Source organism: Rhineura floridana, chromosome 19 (genome assembly GCF_030035675.1).
Source record: "Rhineura floridana isolate rRhiFlo1 chromosome 19, rRhiFlo1.hap2, whole genome shotgun sequence".
Lineage (NCBI taxonomy): Eukaryota > Metazoa > Chordata > Lepidosauria > Squamata > Rhineuridae > Rhineura > Rhineura floridana.
In genome coordinates, this window is record NC_084498.1 from 8,504,709 (window position 1) to 8,527,459 (window position 22,751).

General features: G+C 41.4%; 1 protein-coding gene across 12 annotated transcripts in view; it reads right to left on the reverse strand.

Moving 5' to 3' along the window:
* The window catches only part of MPHOSPH9 (M-phase phosphoprotein 9), a 60,812-nt gene that overhangs the window by 18,234 nt on the left and 19,827 nt on the right, over positions 1-22,751 (reverse strand). For 10 of the 12 annotated variants that reach the window (XM_061602638.1, XM_061602636.1, XM_061602628.1 and 7 more), the window contains 7 exons: positions 22,229-22,318; positions 15,614-16,131; positions 12,149-12,272; positions 10,015-10,105; positions 8,653-8,756; positions 3,675-3,797; positions 1,090-1,532 (listed from right to left, as the gene is read on the reverse strand). In XM_061602638.1, coding sequence (XP_061458622.1) covers positions 1,090-1,532; positions 3,675-3,797; positions 8,653-8,756; positions 10,015-10,105; positions 12,149-12,272; positions 15,614-16,131; positions 22,229-22,318 — 1,493 coding nt within the window. Of the gene's footprint in view, positions 1-1,089; positions 1,533-3,674; positions 3,798-8,652; positions 8,757-10,014; positions 10,106-12,148; positions 12,273-15,613; positions 16,132-20,911; positions 20,951-22,228; positions 22,319-22,751 lie in introns of those variants that run through there. The other 2 variants (XM_061602639.1, XM_061602640.1) reach the window with 2 other exon arrangements.

Sequence of the window (22,751 nt, forward strand, 5' to 3'; positions counted from 1 at the left end):
CCTGGGCTGTCTTTCTTTGTTTAATGTATTCTGCCAGCAAAAGGCATTTCAACTGGGCTTCCCTTGCTGCAAGTGCTTGGAGAATCAGGAGCAAATTACATTTTAAAAGAAAATGTTAAAACCTGAAAGATAGCCTTAGGTTACCATTTGAGTGTCAACATGACTCTGGAAACCCATGGTGGGAAAAGTACCTTGTGGGGGTTTTGAGGGAGGAAGGGATGAAAGCCAGCAAGGAAAAGGCAAAACACCCCCTTTCCCACTCAAAATTGCAGTTTGCTAAGGCTACTCTTCATTATGAACATTCTGGGGTTTTCTTACATACATTTGTGTTTAGTGTATAGCTTGCCCTCAGGGACGGAGGAATACTCTCCACCTGTCAGATGATCAAAACCAGAGATGCGGGCAAGACTATAGTTCATTTTGATGGCCAAACAGACAAGATGGCAGCAGACTTGTTCATTTAAACCTAGCCCTGCCCAATTAACATTTAAAGATCTGCTGTCACCACGTCTAACTTGGTTCTTAGTCTGAAGTCTCTTCAGACAAACCACAAAACCCAGCCTGAATCCAAGCTGTTCACTTCTCACAAAACTGAAACTCAGTCTTGCAAATAAATCCAGAATAAGTCCCAGGGCATGGTCTGAGGGCACGTGAGGCCACCACTTTGCTGAAGCTAAGCAGGTATGGGACTTGGTCTGATCAGTGCATAGATGGGAGACCTCCTGAGAATCACATGCATCTTGGGTTCCATAATGGAAGAGTGGTGGAATATAAATATAAGGAAAATAAATAAATTACAAACTGACCAGCCCACAAAAATGTTTACCTAAATTAGTTGTCTACTCATATCATTTGTGGCCTAAGAAAAGGAATATTAGCCACTTTTAGCCAAGCTTCCTGCCTGGACACCTGAAGGCAATTCATACAAATCACAGGCAACTAGAAGCAGCTATCTGCAAGCCTGTAGCAACACTACGAGTCTTTATTTGACTCATCAGAAGCCGTCGGGAGAGGACAGTAAGCAGTTTGAATTCCTGAAAACTACAATGCTTATTCAAAGAGCAACTTTCTTACTGATGACAGCCTTACTTGGAGAAAACCACAGGATCTTCCACACATGTCACTGAAATACTGCATTCTGGCAAACTATTGTCAGCAGATGGAAGCTGGGAGTGGGCAGCCAAAGAAGGCGTGAGCGTTAAGTTGTCGTCATACTCTGTGTTGAAGATCTCATTGCTTGGATGACAAGAACTACTGGCGTTAGCTTCGTTCTGGAACATGCAAGTATTCCAGGGGTCAATGTGCAAAGCTGTTGCACTGGAAGTGTATTTTGGAGACCCAACAGACTGAGGTGACGCTACGGTGCTCATGTGAGACAACGAATCTGTGTCCAAATGCATGAAAAAAGGAGGATCTGCCATTGAGTCTGGAGAAAAAGAAATCCTCTCCGGTGTCCCAAAGGAGCAGGGTGGAGGAGGTCCTGGATTCTTTTGGCCAGGTTTCATGTGCAGTGTTGGGTCGAGGGTCAGAACCTGGGAAACAAACATCACAAGTGACTAGAGTAGGAAAATATCAATGGCTGACTATCTGGTGAAAAAACTTTCATTTTGATATCAAAACAGACGGCTGTGGAAATTATGGTGAGGCAAGTTACAGCTGTAATTTTGGAACAGTATGTGTGTGGGCAGGGCAGAGAGAGAACTGTGGTAGTTACTTAAATCTGTGAGTTGAATTTAAGTTTCTGGCATCCACTTGAAATAGAAGCCATTCATTTTTTGTTAAAGAAAAGCTACGCTCAGCAAGCATTGACAGTTAAATTCTTGCATTGTGCCAAAAACCCAACCCTGCTTGTTGTGTGTATGTGATTTTATTAGAGAATGGATAATCTAATCTTGTGATGACTAGCACAGCAAAGAGAAAGAATGTAGGGTGTGTGTATACATATGTCACACACAAATATGTCTGCATCTGTGTTAGAATTGCTTTTTAGTATGTTTTTTTAATAATATGTTTTAACCTTTTTTAAAAAGATGTTATTTATTTATTTATTTATTTCTTAAACTTATATACCGCCCGACTAGCAATAGCTCTCTGGGTGGTTAACATAAAATACAATAAAATTACAGAATCTGATACAACAAGCATATAAAAACTACACAATCTAAAACCAAGTTACAAACATTGAACTAAGATTAAAATGTCTCAGAGAAGAGAAAGGTTTTAACTTGGCGCCGAAAAGATGATAGTGTCGGCGCCAAGCGTACCTCCTCGGGGAGACTGTTCCACAATTCGGGGGCCGCCACTGAGAAGGCCCTAGATCTCGTCACCACCCTCCGGGCCTCCCTATGCGTCGGGACCCGGAGGAGGGCCTTCGTAGTAGACCGTAGTGTACGAGCCGGTTCGTATCGGGAGAGGCGTTCCGACAGATATCGTGGTCCCGTGCCGTATAAGGCTTTATAGGTTAACACCAACACTTTGAATCTGGCCTGGAAGCGTATTGGAAGCCAGTGCAGGCGAGCCAGCACAGGTGTTATATGCTCAGACCACTTAGTTCTTGTTAGCAGTCTGGCCGCCGCATTTTGCACTAGCTGTAGCTTCCGAATCGTCTTCAAAGGTAGCCCTACGTAAAGCGCGTTGCAGTAGTCCAAACGCGAGGTTACCAGAGCATGTACTACTGATGTAAGGTCCTCCTTAATCAGGTAGGGACGTAGCTGGGCTACCAACCGAAGTTGGTAGAACGCATTCCGTGCCACCGAGGCTACATGAGCCTCAAGTGAGAGGGAAGAGTCTAAAACGACTTCCAGACTACGAACCTGTTCCTTTAGGGGGAGTGTAACCCCATCCAGGACAGGGTATATATCCACCATCTGATCGGAGAAACCATCCACCAACAGCATCTCAGTCTTATCAGGATTGAGTCTCAGCTTGTTAGTTCTCATCCAGTCCATTGTCGCAGCCAGGCAACGGTTCAGCACATCGACCGCCTCACCCGAAGAAGATGAAAAGGAGAAGTAGAGCTGCGTGTCATCAGCGTACTGATGACAATGCACTCCAAAACTCCTGATGACCGCACCCAACGGCTTCATATAGATGTTAAAGAGCATGGAAGACAAAACCGAACCCTGCGGGACCCCACATTGGAGAACCCACGGTGTCGAGCAATGTTCCCCAAGCACTATCTTTTGGAGACGGCCCGCCAAGTAGGAGCGGAACCACTGCCAAGCAGTGCCTCCAACTCCCAATTCCGCAAGCCTCTCCAGAAGGATACCATGGTCGATGGTATCAAAAGCCACTGAGAGGTCAAGGAGAATCAACAGAGTTACACTCCCTCTGTCTCTCTCCCGACATAGGTCATCAAACAGGGCGACCAAGGCTGTCTCAGTGCCAAAACCAGGCCTGAAGCCCGATTGAAATGGATCTAGATAATCGGTTTCATCCAAAAGCGTCTGGAGCTGGTCGGCAACCACTTTTATCTTTAAAAGGGCGGGCTATAAATCAAATAATAAATAAATAAATAAAATAAAAATGTGTATGCATGCAAATATCTAATTCCTGGGCTTGTGTCAAGGGAAAACACCTAACTATGCTTTGTACCATGGCCAGTCTCAACCGCGAGGGAGCATGGGAGGCTTCCAATCCAACATATAGCATATCCAACAGCTGCAAGCCATTACCTCAGGAGGGTGAGTTGACTGCGAGGGGGAAAGGTTCCAGTCTACAAACTGCTTACTTTCCCTTTGTTTCTTGTGATAAATATCCTTTAAGGACGAAGGCTTCATCTCATCACCAGAAAGCAACTAAAAAAAAATACAGCAATTAAGACTGATATTATTTTAAGCAAAACATCTGTTATATTTAATGCAAAAATGTTAAGGTGAACTTATACTTTTCATAGGGGTAAGGGGGAAATGAATGCAGTGATGCCAATACAAGTCTCGGAGTGCAGCCTAAAGTACTTGCAAAGAACCTCCCTGTTCATACCAACATACATGTCATGGTAAGCCAAAGTCTGAAATAAACAATGGTTTACCATGAACATTGGTCCACACTACTCAATCATGCCTGCTTCACACCTCCTTTCAAAAAGGGGAAATGAACAGCAGAGTGGCAGGCTTAGTATTATACGTGGGAACTCTCCTTTGCAGTTAATTACTCGCTAAACAAACCATGAACAAGGGCTCACAGGTAATGCAAAGCCAGTCACTCCGCGGTTTGTTCCCACTCAAGAAAGGGAGACACGAAGCAGGCCCGACTGAGCAACCTGCAGTAGCGTGCTGCTTGTTCAAGGTAAACAATTAAGTTTATCTCAGATTCTGGCTTACCATGACATGTGAGTAAGGCCAATGAGTTGGCTCTGCCACTGTAGAAAAATGAGAGCCAGGATCCACAGTAGTCCTGTGAGCGGGACCATAGCTAAAAATGGGAGGTGGATACTGTGAAGGCCTCTTGGAAATATTCTAGGCATGTTCTCTGGAACTGTCAGCCTTAACTAAAAACAGAGTAAGCCTATAGCCCAGGGGTAGCTCAGACAGACCCATTTGCACTATACATTTAAAGTACTATCATGCCACTTTAAACTGTCCCAGTTTCCCCCCAACGAATCCTGGAGGGAACTGTAGTTTGTTAAGGGTGCTGAGAGTTGTTTGGCGGCACCTCTTCCTCTCACAGAGCTACCATTCCCAGAGTGGTTTCACAGTCAAACCTTCTTCCCAGAGAACTCTGGGAATGGTAGCTCTGCAAGGGGAAGAGGGATCTCCATCAGAATATGGCCATCAGAGCATACGTTAAGCATCAAGAACACCTGGGTCAGGCCAATTCTATTTAGCAAGAACAGCTTTCTTCCCTTCTGATTTTTTTTAAACCAAGGCCAAATATAGTTTTCAGCTGATGGTCCAGCAGATTCTGCTCAAAGGGAGAGTAACACTCAGCAACAAATGTACTTGTACAGTTTCTCCTTGAAAAAGAGGGCTGATGCATCTAGGAGAGGCAAAAATAACTCTAAATTTAGGGCCAAACTAGACAAGACACTGATCACATTTAAAAAAAACAACAACTATTCACACATTTTTAAAAAAGGAATTCATGCAACTGTTGAAGTGAATAGCAGGCAAAGGGGGCCTCAGACCAGTCCCCCAGGCTCGCTATTCTATTATTTACTTTAAAAAAGCCATTCGTGTAACTGCTAGTTCTCCATATACGATTGGCAGGATTGACAGAAGCAAACTACTAAGTTAAGATTGCTGTTCCAAAACATGATTGCCTGAAAAGCAAAAGGGAAAATTATGACATAATCATATTGTAAATCACAGTAACAAGGCCTTCAGACCACTTTTTTTAAAAAAGGTCTGATTTTACTATCAGCTGTAGCCAGAATGCAATTATTTGAAGGAATCTCCTCTGCAGTTTTATCCCACTTTATATTACAAATTTGCTTAAGTGTTAAGAAAGATGCACTGAAGACTTGTGACACAGAATATCTTCAGACACCATCCATTCCTGTCAACAGAAGCAAGTTGCAACAGCCAACTTGTAGCACAAGAATTATAGATAGAAGGCTGGCACAAGAGCTGTTGGAGACAAGAAATTCACTCTCAACAAATTTTGAAATTCTTGAAGAACTTCTGTTGAAACCACATCTTACTCTCTTCTACCCTGTGTTGGCCCCTGCCACTTTTGTCAACACTTCCAAGTTCCTAATCCTTATCCTGACAGCTCTTCACATCTCCTCTCTCATTCCTCTTCGTGCTCCTCCTTAGTCCCTCTGCCAAGTACACCCATTTGTCATCTTCCCACTTTTATGGCTATACCCTTAGTCCCAACACTTGGAACAGCTTCCCTCTAACCTGGCACACACCTTTGCCAGGATTACCTCTCACCATTTCCTACACTGACTTATCTACTACACCTCTTGCCTTTGCTGTTTTTTTTTAAATCCAGACCTGTTCTTCCCCTTCAATCCTAGGCCAAGTCACCCTGATTAAGGCTATAACTCAACCTTTTTCAGGTCAAGGACTGCATGTCAGAGTGGGCGCAGTTCACAAGGCTGGCTTCCAAAAACACTCTCTTATCACTGTTTTACAGTGATAAACAGTGTAAAACAGGACACACTGTTTTACAGTGGTTCTGATCCTATCTCCAAGGTTGTTTCCAGAAACTAGCATTATTTGATTGTCTTTCGGCCCCCTGGCAGTTTTGCTGTGGGGTGCCGCAGGGTACCACCTTGTCCCCCATGCTGTTTAACATCTATATAAAGCCCTTGGGAGCGGTCATCAGGAGATTTGGGGCAAAGTGTCAGCAGTACACTGATGACACCCAGCTCTATTTCTCTGTAACATCTGAATCGGGAGAGACCATGCAAGCCCTGGACCGTTGCCTGGACTCGGTGGTGGGCTGGATGAGGGCCAATAAACTGAGTCTGAATCCTAGCAAGACGAAGGCGCTGTGGGTTGGTGGTTCCCAAGTTTGGATAATTGGTCAGTTGCCTGCTTTGGATGGGGTCATACTCCTTCTGAAAGAGCAGGTCCATAGTCTGGGGGTGCTCCAAGATCCATCTTTGTCTAGCAACCTCAGTGGTTAGGAGTGCCTTTTACCAGCTTCGGCTGGTAAGACAGCTATGGCCGTTTCTGGGCTGGGATAGCCTGGCTACTGTTGTCCATGCACTGGTAACCTCTAGGCTGGATTACTCTAATGTGCTCTATGTGGGGCTGCCCTTGAGGTTGGTCCGGAAGCTGCAGCTGGTCCAAAAGGCGGCGGTGAGACTGCTCACTGGAGCAGGGTATTGCCAACATGTCACCCTGCTGCTGAAAGAATTGCACTGGCTGCCCATTTGCTACCGGGCCAAGTTCAAGGTTCTAGTTTTGGTGTACAAAGCCATATACAGCTTGGGATCACGATACCTGAAAGACCATCTTATCTCTTATATACCCAGTTGATCACTACGTTCTGCAGGTAAGGGCCTCCTGCAGATAACATCTTATCAGGAGGTCCGTTCTACACAACTTAGGAAATGGACCTTTAGTGTGGTGGCACCTACCCTGTGGAATTCCTACCCTTAAATATTAGATAGGTGCTATCTCTGTTATGTTTTTGGCACCTATTGAAAACCTTCCTCTTTCAACAAGCCTTTTGAGACGTTACCCCAGTCTGCTTCTGTGTTGGAATTGCTTTTTAATATGCTTTTAAATCTTTTTTTTTAAAACAATATGTTTTTAACCTTTTTTTAAAAAAAGTCTTCAAAGCTTTTTAAAAAATGTTTTAAAGTTGTTTGTTTTAAAGTGTTTTTAGTGCTTTTGTTTGCCACCCTGGGCTCCTGCTGGGAGGAGGGGCAGGATATAAATCAAATAAATAAATAAATAAATAAATAACCAGCTATTCTACATTATTTTAATTAATTATATCAGTTATTATTTATTACTAAATTCAGTAAAAAAAATCTACATTTTTTAAAAGGACACATTTTCAGGGGCAGGGGGCGATAAAACCATTTGGCATTTCAGAATCACATTTTTTTTAGAAATTTTTGGGTTTTCATTTTTAAATACTTTTTAACAAATTGATTAATTTTGCAGAGATGTTGGGAGAACCAAATAAAAATTTTCTGGCATAATGACATCACAGCAGGGGACCCACAGGAGTAGCCATAAATAAATAAATAAATAAATATGGGGGCAGCGATGGTTTGCAGGCCACAGGTTAGACACCCCTGCTGTTAACCCTCTAGTCAGGTACCACACAACTAGTCCCAGGGCTATGGTCTGAGAAGACATGATGCAGCCACCTTGCTGAAGTCAAGCAGCTCTGAGTTTGGTTTGGTTTGGGCCTGGATGGGAGGCCTTCCCTAGGAACCCCACGTATGCCACTTTGAGTTCCACAGGCCTTGAGGATACAAGATAAATAAAACAACTGATTGCATTTATTAGAACCTACCAATCATGCCCACTAAATAAGAAACAGTTTGAGGAGGTGGTCCAGAAAGCACAAAAAAACTGTTCCTGTACTAACTGCTAGAAACAGTCAGGATCATTAAGGCCAAGATAATTACATCAGCTAATATATCTAACACAAAACCATGGACATTTGCTTTTTCATATTTATCCTGCCTTTTGGCTTGAGATGCAAGCCCTTAAGGTGGATGCCTCGTAGTGAAAACAATCCTCATCCCTCTAGCATACCATTCAGAATCACCCATCTGCAACTGACCACTTTATTTATTTATTTATTTAAAGTGGTCAGTTGCAGATGGGTGATTCTGAATGGTATGCTAGAGGGATGAGGATTGTTTTCACTACGAGGCTATGGGGCTATGGGGCGGTATATATAAAGCTCCCTGGGTGGTTTACAGTAACTAAAAACATTAAAAACAAATATACAAATTTAAAAACACATCTTTTAAAAACAATTTAAAATACAATTTAAAAATTTAAAACAATTGACACTTTCTCAAAAGTCCTGCAAATACGCAGACTCTTGAAGCATACCTCCAAGATCAGGTAGCAGAATAGGAGAGAGAGAATGGGGGTCTGTCTCTCAATCTCCCTAAATAAACTGGCTGATGTGCAGGAGAAGCACATCAACTGATCCGAACAGCAACAGTGACAGAACAGGTTTCCAGCATCCAGCAAACCACCAAAGCAAGCAACACACAAAGGGTACCTGCTCCGAGGACACCTTAGTTGGGAATATACTAAATTCATTTCCAAAGTTCTCAGGCAAAGTATGGTACATCTCCTTCTCATCTAGTTTCCAGTATGACAGTCCTAAAGAGTAAAAATATATCAAAGTTTATTTCTGTATAGGAAAGGGCTATGAAGCTTGACATTACTTTTTTTTATTTTCACATTACGGGGCAAATTCACAGCCTTATGAAATACTCATGGCTGAAATGTTATGCTTCAGAGCTTTAGCAGTAACAGGGTTTGACATGAAATAATGCTAAAGATAATGTATTAATACCACAGAGAACTCTGGGGAAACTAGTGTCGAGAATGTAATGAGAATATTTGTGCTTAACAATATTTCAACATGATCTCCATCTAAATCAGTCTTCCCTGTATTCCGATTTAAATAGGTACACTAGTTCATTGAATCTGATTGAAGAACAGCTTGGGGAAGGGCTATAGTAGCTCAGTGGCAGAGCATCTGCCTTGCATGCAGAAGGCCCCACATTCAACCCTCCCATATCTGCAGGCAGGGCTGGGAAAGACTCCTGCCTGAAACCCTGGAGAGCCCCTGCCAATCAGTGTAGACAGTACTGAGCTGGAGGTACCAATGGCCTGACTCAGTATAAGGCAGCTTCCTAGCAGCTGGTTTCTTTATTATTTAGTTATTATTAAATGTATTAGTCGCCCATCTGGCTGGTTGTCCAGCCACTCTAGGCGACATACAAAATAAAAAGTACAAATACATTAAACATTAAACATCTGAAGCAATTATAGTAAAACCTTTGCACTTTTTGCTCATATTTGTAATAAGAGAAGCAAAGTAAAACCCACTTGCAGTGAAAGTGGGATAAATTCTATAACTAAATGTTTATGCTTTAAATACAAATGGTACACCTCATGTTTTTTTCCTGATCCTAATCTCCCAAACATATTGTGGTTTGCCAGTCTTGTTTGCTAATTATAGTTTGACAGGTAGCCTTATTCTAAAGTCTTCAGGCAGGTGACAACATATATAAAATAGCTAACCAGAGAGTAAACCCCACTGAACACAGCGAGTATACAGGCATAGGATTGTGCTGTGAAATCAAAGGGAAAAGCTCTGCTCAAAAGCAGCTAGACCACATTAAACAGTTTAATAATGCAGCCATAGGCCTTGCCCCACACATCACAAGTCAGTAGTCTGTCATGAACACACTAATCTGGGCAGCTTGGGTCTTGCCTGCTCACGTGCAGGAGAAATAAATGCACGGGAATAACACGGATAATCAAGCATGCCACAATTTACATTCAGTTGCAATTTTGCAATACTAACAACAAAAACAAAATGAAAGAAAGGATTAGCAATTAACAATACCTGAAGTATCAGACACTAAAGAATTTTGGCTTCCATTTGGTTCATTGAGGTAAAAAGCATAAGATGGTGAAACAGCAGCAGTAGAATTAGTCTATAATTCCATAGAAGAGGAGAAAAAACCCAATGATTTATAGACCAATAAATAGATAAAAAGTTACATAACTTACAGAAAGCAAAAAGAGTAAGTGTGCATCAACTGTGAAAAGAAATACTGAAAAAAAGTATTACAAGCAAACATCTATAGCCATTTCACCAAACTTCCCACTGAAGTCCATTGACAGCCCAGACTATAAAATCTGCCCAGAAGCAAGTGTCACTGAGTTTGTTACAGAGGAGCTTCAGTCAGCTGGAATGTGCCCTGGAATGTGCCCTGGAACTGCATGTCTGTGTTGGCTGCTCTGTGCAATGCCCTGGGCTCCTATTGGGAGGAACGGCGGGATATAAATCTAATAAATAAATAAATGCAAAGTAGCAGAGAAAGCTATCGTGGTTTAAGCGAAACCCATTCTCCCAGCAGTAGCTGTACAAGGAATTGTATAACAAGGGCATAAGCCAAGTGTCCAGAACCTCTGCCATATCTAATGCAAGCAATGCCTCTGTTCAGTTATTAATTATCCCTTGTGAGAACAATGGGTTTCCTTCAACAAGCATCTTCCACCAGTAATCACATTAACGGGGCAATCCTAACCATGTCTATTCAGAAATCAGTCCTACTGAATTCAATGGGGCTTATTCCCATGTTAAGTGGGGTTAGGACTGGTGCCTAAGTACTCTTTTTGCATTTTCTGGGAAAGAGCCACTGCCTTTCCTACTGTGGTCTCCTTAAAGCATGCTCCTTATCTCAGAAACCCTTTATGACCACCACCACCACCCTGCCACCACTCTTTGGCAGGAACACTGTTATCATTCCAGCTGACCTTCTGTTCAGCGCGGTCCTTAGCAAGGTCGCCTTTTGTAATGTGGCTCCCATTCCTCAGGAACCCCTTTCCTATAGGTAGGCAACCAGTAGATCACCAAACTAGTCTTTCCCATCTAGACTGCACCATGTTCCATGCTGCTCTCTTCAAGCCTGCTCTGCCCCTTGGATTCCTGTAGGAACCAGACTTTTGCTAGAACCTTGTCCCTGCCTTCCTACTTCTCATGTCACGTTTCTGATTTTCTTCAAATTGTGCAATAACCCTTGTAGGAAGCACAAGCCAGTGCAATCCCACAGAGAAAGCTTTCTGTATTTTTGGAACTTTTATTAGGAGGGTTCAAAGGAACCCAGGGAGAAATGAAGGAACCTTTTCAGCCATAGTCTAGGGTGACAGAAAAAAGTGCCAGATTCAAGATGTGCCAACTTTTAGTTGCAAAGGAAGAATCAGGTGTGCTTAGAGTATGCTCATATATGATATCAGGCTAGGCAAAGGTGGATGTAGTTTGCTCAAAATGGCCTGGTGGACCTAATTAGGCCTGTGGGCTGGAGGCTTCCTGCCCTACGGATCTAAGGCATTTAGGGAGCCTCCTCAGCTTGGAGGCGGCCACTATTTCTTCTAAACATAGGCAGGTCTTGTACACCAACAACCATGTCATCCCCCACCCTGATGACCCCAGCTTGTGGAAATCAGCCATCTCTTCACTCGACATTATGGGAAACTAATTTTAAACTAAATTTAAACAATCACCTAACAGACAACGTGTGAATAGGAAGTATTTTAAAACCATGGTTAGAGACTCACTGCAATTCAAAATATTCTTTCTATCTACTAGAAGGTCTCACCACTGTGTATGACACACATAAAAAGTGCTTGCACAGTCCCCAACTGGGGCAAAAAAGAAATTAATGCTATGGTTGGGATGTGAAGAATGCAAATAACTGCATGCACCCAAGGTGTACAAATCTTGAAGAGCACCACACTAACCTACAAGGCAAGCCGTCTTTGAAAGTGGGGGGATTTCAAAGCCAGTTTGTAATAAAGAAGGGGTGGGCAGGGGAGTCTCACTGCTATGTTCAGAAGTGGGACAAAGCTGAAGATACTGTTGGGCACGTGCACACCCTTGGCCACACATAAATGGAGCTCTTTGGATATGAGAAAGAGAATGCAGCACAATCCTATGCATGCTTAGGGGTTAGGTGGAAAGGTGCTCCACTTACATTCTCCGGTGTTAGAGTCTGTGTTTGCTCTTTTCCTTGCACAGAATGCCCATCCCCTTCTTCCACATTTGTTCTTTTCACCTGGTTTTGTTTCAGCTTTTGAGCCCATGATGTTAAAGATTTACTGCAAGAAGGAGGGGGAGAGAGAGAGAGATTTGCACCAGCAATGCAAGATACATTTATGTTACATCTATTTCTCACTACAGCCACTTTGGTATTATATAGATTGAACTCTGTAGATCCTTATGTGATATACGGGGGGGGGATGGGACTGGACAGCAGATTGGTTTTCCACATTGCAGTTTTCAGCAAAGAGTATTGGCAAGAAAGCAATTGCTCCCATAAGCCTATGATAGGACATCCTGTAATTTGTTTAAAATAAGATCTGCACCAAAATGAAGAGATGTGACTCACTGTAAGCGAATCAAACCCTGCAGTAGCACATTTATCAGGGCAACTGTAAAGAACTATCCATACTGACACGTTTACAAAACTTGCAGAATATGAATAAAAAGATTCCAGGATACAATGGTCAGATCCAAACTACAAATGACTACTTCCACATTCCCCAAGGGAGGCTTTGGGCTTTTATTTCATGAACAACAGTCCTCCATGCCACATAGCAACCCCCTTTTGAAATTAAAGGGAGTTTCAAAGCAATTTGCCATTGGGGACATCTGATGATAAAAAACAAACATCAGAAACCCCACCCGTTACATCCAAGCCTCTGAGAAGCACAGACACACAGAGGGAATAGCGTGAAGTCACAACACAGACTGGCTGCTATTCACCTGATCATGATCCCCCCAATTGGAATGCAATTTTTTAAATATTTTGCTAAAAAAACGTATAAACTCCTCACATTACAAAACATCAGACCGGTCTACAGAAAACCAAAATTAAGTATAAAATATACACCAAAAATATACTTCCAAGGAAGCTGTCTCGGTTTTAAACCAGTGCCTGGCATCAGTGGTGGACTGGATGGGGACCAACAAATTGAAGCTTAATCCAGATAAGACAGAGGTGCTCCTGGTCAGTCGTAGGGCGAATCAGGGAATAGGGATACAGCCAGTGCTGGATGGGGTTACACTCCCCCTGAAGACACAGGTTCACAGTTTGGATGTGCTCCTGGACTCAGCTTTAAGCCTGGACTCCCAGGTTTCTGCGGTGGCCAGGAGCACTTTTGCACAGTTGAGACTAGTGCGCCAACTGCGCCTGTTCCTTGAACCGATGGACTTGGCCATGGTGACACACTGCTTAAATTACTGTAACGCGCTCTACGTGGGGCTGCATCTGAAGACTGTTCTGAAACTCCAGCTGGTTCAACGTGCTGCTGCCAGATTGTTAACTGGGGTGGGTTACAGGGACCATACTACCCCCCTGTTAAAAAAGCTCCACTGGCTGCCAGTCTGTTTCCGAACACAATTCAAGGTGATGACCTATGAAGCCCTATACAGCTTAGGTCCAGGCTATTTATCAGACCGTATCTCCCTGTATTTATTTAATTTAATTTAATTAAGCTTATATACTGCCCGACTAGCAACAGCTCTCTGGGCGGTGAATGTTAAAAATACAATAAAAATAACACAAAACTGTACACAAAACTGTACAGTCTAAAATCAAAATATAATAATTTAGAATTAACAGTATGAACCTGCCCGGGCCCTGAGATCTTCAGGAGAGGCCCTTCTCTCAGTACCCACCTCCTCTCAAGTACGATTGGTGGGGACGCGGGATAGGGCCTTCTCGGTGGCGGCCCCTAGGCTGTGGAATGCTCTTCCTAGGGATATAAGAATGACCCCCTCCCTGCAGTCCTTCCGGCGTCAAGCAAAGACTTTCCTATTCCAACAAGCTTTTGGTACTGACGGTTGCTAAAGTTGGGACTGCTGGGAACTGCACTACCAATGCCGAATGTTACTATTTTTAAATTGGTTTTGATTCCTTTTTATCTAGCAATATGATTGGTTTTAATATTGGATGTAGTTTAATTTCATTTTAATGTAGATTCTGTATGTTTTAATTATATGTGCTTTTATCTGGAAGCCGCCGCGAGTTCCAGTATTGGAAGGATGGCGGGATATAAATAAAGAATAACTAACTAACAGCAAATTCCTTAAAATTAATTTTGCACTGGGCAAAGTAGTGCTTTCTTTTGTCTGCCCTGAGCCTATTGGCCAATAGATGTCACTGGATGACCTAGAGTTCCAGTATTAGTAAAAAGACAGAGAGTAATGAAAATTCTCCTCATCCACTTCTCACCAGATGCAAAGTTTTATTAATGGACCTGCAACTTAAGCTTCCCTCCTATTTGGATTTTCAACCCTGGCAGGAAGCTATTTCAATGATTCTAGACAGTGGACAGTGTACTTGTCTAGGGTCAGTCTTCTGTTTTACAGCATCGAGAGACTTGGGCTGCCACATTCAGCAGTGCTGTCATCTGCGCCAGCAGAGCTTAGGATGCAGCAAATACCTATGCAATTGCTGTTTCCCCAAGAGCCACAGGGGGGAAAAAGGAAGAGGAGATCAATGATGCTATCGCTCAGCTTAGTAATCTCTTCCTCTCTCTCTGAGAGTTAATGGCCAATCAAATGTCCCCATCGTTGTTCCGTGGGAAATAACGTGCAGCTGAAGGCACAGTGGAATTCTGTCCATAAAAACATAATGGCCAGATTACATATACTATGGTAACCTGCCCAGTTGGTAGCATATAACTGTCACACTTCAGTTCATTCACAGTGGATTGCACTTTTCACTCTTACTATGGGCCAAGCACACTGAGAACATGCTTGCTTTGCTATTGTTTATGACTGGAGCAGGTACATTTCAACCAACTCCTTTCATACATTTATGTACGTTTCTTACATCTTTTAAGTCTTCTGAGACCAAAAGAGAGCCTAGTGGCACCCTGGGCTCCTGCTGGAAGGAAGGGCAGGATATAAATCAAATAATAAATAAATAAAATAAATAAATAATGGATTCTTTCCAACCTTGGTGACTTCTCATGTTTAAGAGGATGAAACCATTTGGGGCAAGTGCAAGACAGGAAGGAGCATGATATATGGGGAGGGGACACAGCTCAGTGGTAGGGCACATGCTTTACATGCAGAAGGGCCCAGGTTCAGTCTTTGGTATTGTCAGGTAAGGCTGGGAAAGACCTGTCTGAAACCCTGGAGAGCTGCTACCACTTAGGATAGGCAATACTGAGCAAGATAGACCAATGGTCTGATTCAACAGAAAGAGGCTTCCTATATTCTTATAACAGTCTCTGTTACCAAGACTTTCATACCATTTCAAGAATCACAAAAGCAAGGAATGCATCTTGGATCTCAATGTAAGCAAACTCAACTGCATGCCAAGTGATATATATGCAAGAAGTGCATAAACGAGGAGCAGGGAATCAAACATAACTAAAACTTACTAACGCTAAAGATAAACCTAAGTACTCCAAGGTTGGTCACTTACCAGCTTGTTTTTCCACATGGACTTTCCTTGATATTATGCTCAAATTCAGCATGAAAAACTCTTTCATCCTCTTTTAGTGGCGGACAATGTTCTACAGTTGTTTGCGTACACTCTCTCGTGTTTTGAATACTGGCTGTAACTAAATCTCCCTGCGTTGACAACGCACTTTCCTTTCCTTTGGTAACCTCCTCCGCATTTTTCATGCACGTTTGAATGTCTTTACATTTGGTAGGACTCAGTTCTGCCACAGAACAGGTGCCATACCCGCTGCTCATTGAAACACTATTCGTGAGGCGTTCCTGATGCACAGTTGAAACTTCTGGCTGACTCTCAGGGTTATTGGATTTGAGGAGATTTGCAAAGAGTTCATTTTCTTCAAAGGATTCAGACTGCAACCCCATTTGACTTTCTAATGAAGAGAAACTGCTCACAAATTTGACCTGAGAGATTTGCTTGTTGCATGAACACACATTCTGGTTTTGTAGTTTCATCAAGTGACTGATTTCATTCTGTATGCGCTACAAAGAAAAGCATGAGATTTTTTTAAAAAAATAAAGCATTTTGGAACTTGCACAAGAGCGTTATTTCAACCACAACTTCCATAAGACCAACGTACAGACATAACATGCAGAAATGTGTTATGGGATACAAATGAACACCCAGAGTTGTTTCACTTTTCTCATTAAAACACATGCATGTGCACATTCAGTGTTGCTTGGTTAAGACTGTATCAGAGGTCTAATGCAGTCTTGCAGATAAGTACAAGAAGAAAAGGGCAGTGTGTGTGTGTGTGTGGGGGGGAAGAGTACCATCCCAGACTACTTTAAATGAAATAAGCCAACCTGGGTATTATATTAGTCTGGCAAACTCCTTGTCCAGAAAGAATTGTTACTCACCCTGCAAAGTTTATAAAATTATGAAAAGTTTTAAAGCCATGGAAATCCACATTTTTCATTTTTTTTACAATAATTTTTATTCAAATTTTAATAAAACATACAAAACAAAATCATAAAACATTCAAAGACAAAAAACAAAACAAAACAAAAATGATTAAACAAAAAAATAAAATGTTGACTTCCCATTTGTCGCAGATCAAATCAGTTGTAGGTCTACAATATATAACAATCCTGTCTCTTAAATTATATTATAAAATCACTTTCCTCCAGTAGTTATCTTAATTAATCATCAAATCTCATAAACATTACTTTATTCTTTCCACAAAAAGTCAAAGAGAGGTTTCAATTCTTTAAGAAATATATCTATCAATTTTTCTCCAAATAAACATATCGATTAATCCATCTCATCAAAATCTGTTAGGTCCAATAATTTCAATAGCCATTATTCCATTATCCATATTAATTCCATCTTCCATCTTCAATAGTCCTTTTAAGTCCAGTAATTTCAGTGTCCAATCTTCCATTATCAGTATTCCATAATAATCTTGCTGTCATAGCCATAGTCATATAATAAGAGTCTGATGGGAATTTCCTCTATCCCAAATATTTTCTTGCCATCAATTCTGAATAAGTTGCTGAAATATTGTTGTAAAGTCATATCTGTGGTCTTCTTTTTTACAAAATGCACTGGCTCATCTCTTGAGAGTTTTTCCATTGTCACATGGCTGCAGTTAATTCCATAGATTTTCTCTATATCAAGCTCCATCACGTCATTCCAGTCCAGAAGATTATCCAAGCCATTGATAACTTTATCTCTAATATCTTCATTAATTTCTTCAGAGAGAACGTTAAATTCCAAACAGTAGATTTTATTTCTAATATCCATAAACTCCAGATCTTTTTCCAATTCCACATTTGTTCCAATCGCCAGGGCTTGTATCTTCCCTTTATTTTTTCTTTTCTCATCTCTGATCTCATTCTCCTCTCTCAAAGGATCCCCTATTTCTTTAAGCTCCTGCGTCATTTTGCTCAGTTCAATTTTCAGCTCCTTACTGCCCTGTCGCAGGGTTTGTTTCGTTATCTCAATCTCATCCATTATTTTCTGAAACATAATTACTTCCAGATTCTCAGCCACTTTCTTGATTGCCATTTTTAAAACCACGAAAACAAAACAAAACAAAAATAAAGAAGAGCCACTTCTTATTTCAGCAACAATTGGGTTAATATTCCAGGCTTGATGACATCACAGTATAAACAGAGCAGCCTGCCTTATCTCTCTATGTTCAAGAACACAAAACAAATTTAGTTCCCAGCATCAAAACAGTTAGTGGCGTTGTGAAGAAGCAGATTCGTCAAAATAAAATAGACCAAAAAGAGAATAGTCCCAGACAATATAATGTTCCTCGGAATAGAAATCCCTCTTCTGTTTATATCTTTAGAATGCACTTCCAGGACAGCTTTTTGCAATAGAAACAGAGATAAGCTGTTAATTTCGTGAATAACAGAGAAGAGTTATAGCTCACCCAGAAGTTCTTTAAAGCTGATTCATTTGACAAATCTCTTTTTGCTGCAACAATTTAAACCAAGTAAAAAAAATAATAGAAAGAAGGGTGCTTGCCTGTTAGTCCGTTTTCTCTTTGAAGAAAAGATAAACGTATCGCATTAATCAGATAGAGCTTGTTCGGAAGTCCGTCCGGCATTGCTGGCTGGACCTTTTCTCATAAATTAATGAAATCCAGTCCTCCCAACAAAAACAGGCTTTTGAGGTTGATCTCTACGTTTCTCCCTGCCCGGGAGAAATTTCATCAGTCAAAAAAAAATGTTCTGACTGATTTATATCTGAATAAGCTTCTTTTGAGGTGGGAGCCCGTCTCAAAAGCAGGCACAAGCGAAGTCACCCTTCCCGGAAGTCCGGAAATCCACATTTTTCAGTATGTTATTTACAGCACATCCATGGGCAATTCTGGAGAGATACGAAGGCACTAACCACTTTCAGTTTGCTCTGCTTGCTTGCCCGCAAAATCATATCCTTAGAAATACCCACAATTTATATTTCCCATCTCTACCCCTTTCCCTCCTGAACTGAGTCCCAGCTACCTCCATCTCTCCAAGTGGATGAATAGCCTCCAGTTGGATTTACTTGTTTAAACAAACCATTGATTTGTTCACAACCAGTGACTGGCACATGTGACTCTAAGCAGCCTTATTCAGAATTAAAACCTCACTAAGTTCAATGAAGCTTATTCCCCATCAGGTGTGGGTAAGGTTGCAGCTTTAGACCAGATTTAGCAACCAAAGAGTGAATTTCAATGTGAAGTTTTGTTGTCTCATTTTCTACATCATCCTGTTGTAACAGGCCAGCCCAAATATTGGCTTGATGCATAAAATGTGGTGAAATCATTTACATCTTATATTTACTTACATAGTTTAGAATATACTTACGATTTGCTGAAATAGCTTATAAAATCTGTTTCATGCATAAGGCCAAACAGTAAAAAAGTAGTAGTTTAAAACTGCCCCCCTTTTTCCTCCATCTCCTGACTAAAACTGGAATTTTCCTATGAAAGCAGCTGGAACTTACATAGACAGAAGATGTCTGGGCAGCCAGTCAACACTTTCCGGCTCTTTTGAGAGGAAGATCCTTATACAGGGTGACTGCTTCAAGGAGGCAGCATAGTTGATAAGGCCATGGGAGCACACCTTCCCTTATTTATTTATTTATTAATCAATCAATCAATCAATTAATTAATTAAACAAACAAACTTGTATACTGCCCCATAGCCAAAGCTCTCTGGGCGGTTTACAACAATTAAAAACAAATACAATTTAAAATACATCTTTTAAAAACAATTTAAAACACAATTTAAAAATTTAAAACAATATAGAACACATGCTAAAATGCCTGGGAGAAGAGGAAAGTCTTGACCTGGTGCTGAAAAGATAACAGTGGTGGTGCCAGGCGCACCTCGTCAGAAAGATCATTCCATAATTTGGGGGCCACCACTGAGAAGGCCCTCTCCCTTGTTGCCATTCTCTCAGCACCCGGAGGAGGGCCTTTGATTTTGAACGTAGTGTACGGGTAGATAAGGAAGTGTATAAAAGGCCAGGTTTCATAGCACTCATGACCCCTGAGCTCTGCTGGAGTGGAGGGTTGAAGAAAGCAGAACCATCCATCTATTATTCCACCCATGACATATGATGGCTGATGTATCTGGGTGATGTTCATGTATTTCCACATACTTTGTAACTTTGGCTCTCTAATATGACTTAAGAGTTTAACTCAATCCTTCACCTATTGTAACCTGTTTTAACTAAGATGTGCCTTCGGAGTCTTTGACTGTGATGTTAAAGGGATATCCAGCAACTTCTTTCATGATGATATGTATTTCTGTTTCTGCAATGTTGGAAAAGAGCACCTAGAATGCATTTTATTAGCTGTAGTGTGCAAGATATGAATAAATAGCATATATTATAAAGACTGTTTTGCTGTCTGAAATCTGACTCCCAAATACAAAATTTCTGGTACCTCCCAATACTCAAGAATGCTGGAGTGGGGTCTCCTCTATCTTCCACATGCACTGGACGACTGCTCTTGATAACCTATGAGCTTAGGGAAACTAACAATTGACATACAAGGACTCTGTGTAGATACAGAGGAAGGGAGAAAGCAAGAACCCTTGACCCTGTGCATTCACTGGCAAGGGGGCTGGCTTTGCCAGTATTCCTGTGAAGCACCATGCCTAAAAAGAATCATACCTTCATGCGAACTAGTCAAGTACAAATACATACATTCTATTTTCAGCCTGACCAAAATACAGCATTGTATTACCAACATTTTTCTATAAAGCCACAAATAATGAAAGTGTGTGTGTGTGTGTGTACTGCCTTCAAGTAGATTCCAACTTATGGCAACCCTATGAATAGGGTTTTCATGAGGCTGAGAGGCAGTGACTGGCCCAAGGTCACCCACTGAGCTTTATGGCTATGTCGGGACACAAACCCTGGTCTCCCAGGTCGTAGTCCAACACCTTAACCTCTACACCACACTGGCTCTATATCTTCCAAACAGCTGGAAATACAGAACCAGCCTCTGATCCCAAGAAATGCTGAGCAGCACTTTTCAAAATTAAGCACAATCACTTTAGTGAATCTGCATAATCAATGCCAAGTTTTGATCAGGCAAACTTTGTGTATCAGCAACCCTTCCATAGGATTAGTTTTGAAAACCAGCAACTCCGGCAAGCACCACTCAATGACTGATCAGGCATCTCCAGAGCAACACATGATATCAGAGGTCTATACACAGAGAAGAAATAAGAATATGGATGAAAAAAAGATGCAAGCCAGAAAGAAAGGAGGGAGGAAACTGGAAGGGTGGAAAAAGAACAAAAAAGAACAATACCTCTTTGTTATTTGTTTCAGTTTCAGGAACTGTTGGCTACTATTAGTGTAGAGGCACATCAGGAAAGGGAAGGAAGAAACAGTAACCAAAAGGGTATAAATATTAAAACTATCTTAACTGTATCAAACAGGTTTTCACATACAGAAAGAGACTCATATATGCCAACATTACTGTGAAAAAGGGACCAGGAAAATCTTGAAGTTCTGAGAAAGAGAAACTATATATGCCAAGTAACCGTTTTCACATATTACAATGAAGAAATGTAGAAAAATCTCAAGCATCTGGTCATCCAGACAGCAAGGCAGTTTCCTGCCTACACCTATGAATTTGACACATGTCTTCAGTTCTGTGCAGGGCTTATGTCCAAGTATTTGGCACCTAGAACTGAACAGCTTTTCTAGCCATTATTAGAATGGCAGCTGTGCAATGCTAAGCTCCATATGGTCCAACACAGCTAGGGAGAGAGTTGAGACTGGAGATGTACCACTGTTCATGAACAGGACAGCAACAAAAAGGCATGTAACTGAACTCTTACTCTAGTGGTGAAGAGTCAGTTAATCCTATTCTAGATCTGCCCTCCCAGTGCCTTGAATTTATGGGACAACAAGATGAGGTTTAAATTTGGACTGCAAAGGGCAAAAATATTCATTTTGACATAACACACGGTAGCAAAAGCATGCAGTTGGTCTCTCAGAATAGAGCAAATTCATAAACCAAATTACCGTTGTCCCTCGTTGAAGTTGGGGCTATGCTATTAAGGACTCTGGTTATGAAAGGTATAGAACCCCAAAACACAAACAGTTATTCACCTCTTCTCTAGCACACACACAGACAAGAATCACACACCCCTGCTGAATAACCAGGACTCTATACATATCTGAACTAAAGCAGTTAAAACAGAGGGGAGAGGGTCTCCGATACAGTCCAGAAGGCAGCCATCTAAGACTTCATGTATTAGCATAAAGAGTACACCAGGCAGAGCTACATTTTTTCCTAGCTTAGGGGCCAGAAAACCAGAAGCAACAGAAAAATGAAGAACTGTGGCCCACAGCATGTATGGATATCGATTATCCTAGGCTGGCAGGGGTGTTTGTGCTTGTATATACAGGCGTTTTCTTTATACACGGGTGCATAGACACATGGATAGACACACCTCTGCCAGCTTAGGACATAGTCCTGCATCTGGCGTACTAGGAGAGGACAAAAAGGAATGTTCACATCTCTAACAGCTGCCCCTGCCCCCATGACAATACCAGCCTCGCCCTTCTGAGAATCACTGCTTCAATTTGAGATAGTCAAGCAACCCAAAATACTTACATGGATTTGATGACAGAACACTTTCTGTTGGGCTGCTATCTGTTCTTGGCATTGCTTCTCCACCAATCCAAACAACCGTAACCACCTGGCCTATTAAAATGAAATTATTTTGAAAAAGACAAAACACATATTTGCTCACATTTTTGTTCTACATCTAGCACAGCAGATGCAGGCAAAATGAATCTGGCATGCTGAGTACCAGTCCCATCTGATAAAAAGACCCTTGGTTTGAGAACCTTTGCTTGTTAATATGTTTTTCTTAATAATATGTTTTTAACCCTTTAAAAAAAGATGTTTCTAAAGCATTTTTTAAAAATGTTTTTAACGCTGTTTTGTTTTAATGTATTTTAAGGTCTGTTTTTATGATGTTTTAAAGTGCTTTAAGCATTTCTGTTTGCCGCCCTGGGCTCTTGCTGGGAGGAAGGGTGGGATATAAATCTAATAATAAATAAATAAAACTTTGCAGAGGTGAAAGAGCCTCCATGTAGAATAAAAATAAGTAAGAAAATGAGAGAAAAAGTGA